Source organism: Marasmius oreades, chromosome 5 (genome assembly GCF_018924745.1).
Source record: "Marasmius oreades isolate 03SP1 chromosome 5, whole genome shotgun sequence".
Taxonomy (NCBI): domain Eukaryota; kingdom Fungi; phylum Basidiomycota; class Agaricomycetes; order Agaricales; family Marasmiaceae; genus Marasmius; species Marasmius oreades.
The window spans coordinates 3,075,428-3,082,285 of NC_057327.1; the positions used below are offsets into that span (position 1 = coordinate 3,075,428).

Below are 6,858 nucleotides of genomic sequence, written 5' to 3' on the forward strand. Positions count from 1 at the left end.
AAAAAAAAAAAAAAAAAAAAAAAAAGAAACAAGCCGGGTATGCACACGCACCATCACAGCAATGCCGAGCCTGACGCGTGACACACGGCGTGTTGATCCTCTTGAATGTCTCTTTTGCGTCCATACCTCGACAGGTGGATACACATTTTGTACTGGGTGCTTTCGCAGAAAAGATCTAATGGCCGCCGCCTCCACCACCTCTGACTGGCCATTGTCAAAGTACTAGTGCCACGTAAGCGGTCTTGTCCTCTTTCATGGTGGCTCCTTGTTGGATGAACGGTTGAACTTCAGCTTCATGATCATGAAGTCGAGCTAGTCCGATAGGTGATAGATATCATATTTTCTGAGGTTACGAGAGCAAAGGACCCTTTTCACGCTGCTTCATGACATATTTCTGGGGGGCAAATCCGTGATTGACATCCCGTCGACTCTGCCGAGGCCAAAAACCATCGAGGTACGTTTAATGCCTTCACTGAGAAGGGCTCTCTTTCTGAAGATCATGATTTTTGAATAAAGCCTGACTCACTCCGAGACGTATACACCGTACGAGGCCCTCTTCTCGACTGATATCACTGTTGGATGATATTTGTCGCTTTCTTCGTCTAATTCCATGTGACGAATCTTTTGGTTGTTAGGAGATAAACAACCACAAGCCTCATGGACTCATTCCGGTCGATCTCCAACCGGTGATTCTGAAGCAGCAGCCGCTGTTGGAGACCTGATAATAGCTAGCTAAAGTTTGGGGAGACTCATACAAAAGCAAGCAGGCGTATTTGTCTCATACCCGTTCAATTTTCTGCTCGCATGTCGACAATCGACTCATTTCCATTGCTAAGCGCTGAACACGTGATAATATACCCCATCGTGACGGTTACGGTAAGTCTAGCTTGTCATTTCATTACGATGCTGACGCGGGGCAATAGGTTATGTGTATTGTATATGGTGCGAATCCGGATCTCCTTTCCCCGCCTTAGTACGAACGCGGCTCACCCTTTCGATCAGGCTTTTATATCGCACTCTTTTCTCATTGCATACAGCTACTTCGCCATGGTGGAGGGTCACGTCGATCCGTCTATGTTTGGTCGACAGTTACTCTTTTCGCGACGTCAACGGGCATGGTGGCTGTAGAGATCACGAAAGTTCTTCACGAATCTCTTGTGGAATTCACGTCCGCAAAGGCCCGGGAGTTCGGGCCTCTTTACAATTTTGCCAGTCACGACACGCTCAAAAATGCTATATAGTAAGTTGATTGCCTCATTCTTGGATCATCCTCAGTGCTCACAGACACTGCTTAGCGCATTCGGTTCTATCCTACCTATCATTGCAAAGTAAGGTCCTCTCACAGTTACACATATTCCACCTGACGAATTTGCTATGACAGTGTAGCTGCGGATTTCATTCTTGTAAGTACTTCAATTGTTAACGCTGGGGAAGATTATATACACTAATGCTGAGGAATAGATACATAGATGCTACGTTGTTTGGGGATCTAAAAAACGAATCCTCGTACCGATGATTGTTGCCTCGTTTGTTGTAAATCGTGAGGACAGTTTTTTTCCTCATATAAACAAACCTTGACCTGGAGGCTGCTTCCAGTGATATCTAGCACCGGAGCGATCGTGCAGATCATCGGTTTCAGGGATTCAAGGATTGAATCTAACACGGCCTTAACTGGAATTGGCGCTGAACTTGAAGCTGTAGGTTTTATTACGAGTGCAGTCTTCAACTTGATGTTGACCCTATCAACCGGTGAGCAGCTCGAATTGTGGTGCGTGACTTTTCTCATGTGTCAATCTCCTTTATAGCTGGGCGAATATGGTGGATCACTCGATGTGTTGGACCGTCGAGGACTTACTATGTTGTGACAACTATGAACAAGATAATGTCCGATCGTTTCTAGTTCCAACCGTCCCCCGACACTGACGCACTATTCTCTCAATAGCCTTGAATCTGGGACGCTTTATCCCCTCGCAATGATCGTACATTTGAGCTTCACAAACGCATTTCCTGGAGATCAACTTCCCATTGACACCTATCCTCTGATTGTCTTAGCTGCCGTAGGTGCTTTGTATGGTCTAGCTCCCTTCTATCAGTGACAGTTTCAACAGGGCATTACACCCACTTTGATCGTCATCCGCAAACGTCTCGGCATTAGTACCCCAGATGGTGACACTGTGACTCAGCCACCCCGATCCAGCCAATTTATGACTTCAATCCAACCAGCCGAAAGGTCATTGCACCTTTCACGTCTTTCAGCTACCGTTGGTCGTCATACCTCCGTGGTCGAGGCCAATCACACCAAGACTCTTCTCAGAGCACCTCAAGCGGTGCATGCGGTATGACCTCCCGCGTGAATGCGCACGTCACCGTCTCCCCCCAACTGACTTGAATCGCTTCGTGTACTTCACAATTAAATTATAGGTCTATTGGGTATTCGAAAATAATATCCTAGTCTTCATACGACTTCAGTTGAAGACTTCCCCCTCATCGATCATCCCCCACTATGGCCATTGGCCAGCTCATCAACCGGAGTGCAATCATGGAAATTGGAATTAGTCGTTCGTAGACAGACGCTACAGCCGACGATCCTAGTCGCTTAATCCGAATGTCGATGTTCAGAATCGCCGGCCACTCTTGATCATGAATCATTAAGGAACGGTTATTCCCTCGTGAGGATTTGGCGGGGATTGTAAACCTGGTTACCTTTGAGATGCTTTTCCCTCTTTGAAGCTCTGGACAATCTGACAATCTGCATATGAATTTCCTACCAGTCGATCTCCTCCAAAGTCGAAATCTGAGCACGGTCCCACGGAATTGTTCTTTGCTTTCTATGAGAATATAAGCGGTCCTGACCGTGATTCCCATAGCATGCAACGTCGACCATGAGATGGTTCAGAACGGGCACAATATAATCCCCTCTCAGAACGCTCCCTTCTATGATGGACCAAATGCATCTCCACTAAAGACTATCTTTGCAATTTTTAGAGAGGTTGAGCGCTGAGCGAATCGAGCGACGAGAGTGGATTGCGAGAGATCGATGATACTAGACGATGAGTTTCAGGGTGAACAAGACACTGTGGTAGAGCCCCCCGGCTCTTTCGTAGATTCCTTACATCAGCAAACCTGTTTTCGACTATGTAACCGCCACCAAGGCTACATGTAGTACTCATATGCCCCATAGCACCGGGTTAGCGCTACATAGCACTACATAGTTCATGCTCGTTGCTATGTAAGTTATGGCTGCTGTGAAGAAAATTGTCAATTATATAGTTAATGTTATACATCAAGACTCTACTTACAAACTTCTAAACCTTCTCCATCATTAACCTCAGGCTTTTCCCTCATCCTTCCTGCATAACGAATGGTATACAAAGACAGCCAAAACTGAAGAAGTAAGTAGTCTCGGGGCTGTAGGTAAGGGTTGTGAAAAAACCAGGATGCCTGACCAAGTACATTATCCAATGTCCATAATCTGCGACATTTGACTTGAAGAATCCTCGAGTCACCGCTGAGATCACCGATTTATCTGAGGGACAGGGTATGCATTGTGACGTGTTGTAGCTATATATATTATTATCATACGTTTTACTTCCCTGTCTTCCACTTTTTCCCCTTCCTTCATTACTACCACTTGCACTCCAAACTTCCTTCTCTCCCCAACTCTCTTATTTCCTTTTTTTGTGGCAGGCTCGACAAACAAAGGCCGGCAAATCTGGACCTGGAACTTTCAAAGCCACACTGGGAGCTGACTGGTGTAAGTCTTGACTGGAATCAAGGTTGTTCTCTAAGGCTTATACTTTCTTTTTCAAAGCACGGCCTTCTCCTGGGTGTCTAAATCCCCCAATGTCCAGACTCGCTCCAACAGTTTAGTTAAGCATGCAGCTACGGAAATGCAGGAAAGAACGGGCGAAACAGATAGTGAAGTGGATGAGCTGGAGTCAGGTCCTGAAATGGATAATGGGAATGAGCCTGGTGAATGGGGACCAGTTGGTGCCACAGAACTTGCATGGACATTGCAGTCGTTGGGCTCAACACTCGACGGCGCAGGTTTCTTATTTCCCGACACTATCATACTATACATAACTTGTGAATAATATCCAGTTTCTTTTGATTTATTGCCTGGGGCAAGCTGCCTGATGAATGCACATTAAATACAGATACACAATACTATCATATTGGTTCAGGAGATCAGTAGTCTATCTAGTCTACATAATAGCTATAGCCCCTGGTTATGGCCAGCTATGGCGTGCTATGTACCATTGTGTGAGTACTATATAGTGTTACATAACTTATGCTGCGGGCTAATTAACGCTATATAAAGGGGCCACTTTCTAATCTGCTATGCACGCTAGATAGTCTACATACAACATGAACAGGTTTGCTGATGTACACTGATGAGTTTTTCCTTTTTACTTAACTTCTTGTGCTTTTCTCTATTGTCAATCCCTTTATAACAAAAACCTTATTTACCTTTCATTTTGAATGCAGCTGCACTTTTCTTACAGTGTATTCTTGCTATCAGTCTTATCTTCAAATTCTTACTTTACAGTGAGCCTTTGATCTACTTCATTCCCATTCCTTTTCCCCTCCTACCAGTCCACTCCCGTGAGGCCTTGTCCACCTGGTGGTAAATAGCCTTGCACTGCGTTGGGACCTCGTCCACCCCAAAGTGAAGATTTAGCAGCATGGACTGAGGTGGAACTGGCTTGGTGATGTTGTGGGTCGAAGGTCTAGCCTCTCTGTTATCTTATCAGGGAACCAAGTAGATATACTTTTTTTAACCTAGTTTTTTTTACTTACTTCTTTTCATTGCACGCTCAAACCCAGAGTCCTTTCATAAAATCTGTGTCATGAACTGAACCAGGAGTAGTACCTACCACCGACTTTTCTGCCTATACGGTCAACTGTGGTTGGACTCGGCATATGATCAAGGGAAATATCATGTGAAATGGGTCGATTCATAGGAGAGTACTCCTAATCTTAGAGAAGGGGTCATTGGTATAGGAGTACAACCCTTTCTATTAGATAGGTATATAAGGAGTACTTAGTGGTAGATACTTCCCTAGAATTTGATCCCCTTTATCCTTGGTCCTCCTTTATCCTTTCCTATCCTCACCTTTCGCTTCTGCCCCATTCATTCTGTCGCTCTACATCGTCCAGGTCGCCTTTATTAGGAGACTCACCATCTAATTGTGGTCTGGACTCGTCCTAGAGTCCCTTCTCCCATGTTAGAGTACAGGATGGGGTACACATGGATTAGGTATGTAGTACACTATATTGGTGTACGTTGGGTACCATCTATCATATGCTCTCGTTGTCATTGGAATACCAGCTTGTGAGGATATAGTCCTCATTGTAGGATGCTCTCATCGCTGAAGGTCTACTCTCATTATAGGAGTACAGTTCATCATACAGTTCACCACATGGTAAGATGCCTGTTCACTGAACTAACAGTTTTTCAAAAGTGGCTCTATGGGAATTTGAACCCCAGACCTTCTCATTGGTCCTAAGGTGCTCTCGACCACTGAGCTATAGTGCCATGTACTTATACTAAAGCGGTTCTACACTTTATACAAGTGGCCCACTGACTCAAGACCCTACAGACCATATTCCATAGAGTGCAGTGGATACCCAACATTGCTATATTAGGAGCTTATTTGTGGCTACCCCATTAGTAGGCGCATCAATGGGTCACGGATATTCACGATACCGGACATCATCATTATTCATTCTCCTTGGTTGCCAGCTCTTGTCATCCTCTATTGCCGATAGGCCCATAGAATGGTCTGCCAGCATTAGTCTGGAGTATGATCTCGTAGTAGGTCAGAGTACCGGGGTTTGGTACCCCTCAGAGTATGCCCTATGTGGGTGTTGAGTTGTTTTAGGCGTATGCTATCCTCAGCATCAGGGCTCGAGGCCTGGCATATGCATAGGCAGTTCACCCTCCTGACAATTTGTCAATGTCATACAGGAATCCAAGCCCCCTTTCTTCCCTTCCCTCTCTGATCCCACTCTGAGCTGAGCAAAAACTTCGAATTAAGAGCCCTATCTACTACATTGAGCCTCAATGATGACTCCGAGCCTCATATTCCATTCCATTATTGCTGATCTCTGTGATCTCCACCATCATCCTCATGTTCTGCAGCGCCTTTCCTTTGTTATGATTCACCTCTTGCCTTGTGTCAACTTCAGGATCTTCTTCATTCTTCTTCCACTTCTCTGTCAGATTTCTGACCAGTAGCTCTTGCATCCCTTTTTACCAGCAAACCGCTAGATCCTGCCACAACACACTGAAATGGTACAACATTATTTTGTCCTCCACCATTATAAAGTCCTAGAGAAAGCTTCTCTATTGAGGCCTCATTCATGATTATAACGACTCGATCCTTCCTTGATCATCTTCAGGCAAGAAATCTGGTCCACGTCACCACTCTAGATATTTCCACCTCAAAGGATGCACCAAGGAAACCCAGGTTGCCTTTGTTGAGAAGAACAATGTCATCTAAAAACTGTACTGGCTCAAGCGCTCACTACTGCAAACTGCTGGGATTTCCAAGTAATTACATGGTGTATGTGGGAAGGCCCACTGGCAGGTATGAGTCTGAGGTCACGACAGATGTAACCGCCCTATTTATGTGCTCACCGCATGTAGGGATCCGGACGCACTGCATCTGAGGGAATTTTTGTATGGTCAATGGAAAGAGATGAACAGGCCATACAGTGAGATTTTATCATCCACCATCTGACTAACACTCATAGATTACAGTTGATCAGCGAACCCAGTACTAGTAATTTCCTTTGGGGCTATACAAGATGCAGCAGACCACCACACAAAACGAGATGCAGCGCCTAGCACAC

The 6,858-nt window shown here is 45.2% G+C and overlaps 1 protein-coding gene and 1 non-coding gene across 2 annotated transcripts; one reads left to right on the forward strand and one right to left on the reverse strand.

Moving 5' to 3' along the window:
• E1B28_009165 (uncharacterized protein) lies at window positions 1-2,528 on the forward strand. Its single transcript, XM_043154033.1, has 12 exons — window positions 1-232; window positions 292-454; window positions 517-876; window positions 924-942; window positions 1,003-1,240; window positions 1,296-1,328; window positions 1,382-1,403; window positions 1,462-1,540; window positions 1,597-1,749; window positions 1,806-1,884; window positions 1,943-2,057; window positions 2,109-2,528. The coding sequence occupies exons 3-12, from the start codon at window positions 805-807 to the stop codon at window positions 2,340-2,342; spliced, it is 1,044 nt and encodes a 347-aa protein (XP_043009321.1). The 5' UTR covers window positions 1-232; window positions 292-454; window positions 517-804; the 3' UTR covers window positions 2,343-2,528.
• Window positions 2,529-5,465: 2,937 nt separating this feature from the next.
• On the reverse strand, window positions 5,466-5,539 carry E1B28_009166. The gene has a single exon. It is a non-coding gene; the product is annotated as a tRNA-Gly (tRNA).
• Between the last annotated feature and the right edge of the window lie 1,319 nt (window positions 5,540-6,858).

Bases quoted from the DNA above. Each gene is read 5' to 3' on its own strand.
- E1B28_009165 (XM_043154033.1), top strand. From the start codon at position 805: ATGTCGACAATCGACTCATTTCCATTGCTAAGCGCTGAACACGTGATA. The intron at 1,241-1,295 runs GTAAGTTGATTG...GACACTGCTTAG, and splicing joins ACGCTCAAAAATGCTATATA to CGCATTCGGTTCTATCCTAC. The intron at 1,750-1,805 runs GTGAGCAGCTCG...TCTCCTTTATAG, and splicing joins GATGTTGACCCTATCAACCG to CTGGGCGAATATGGTGGATC.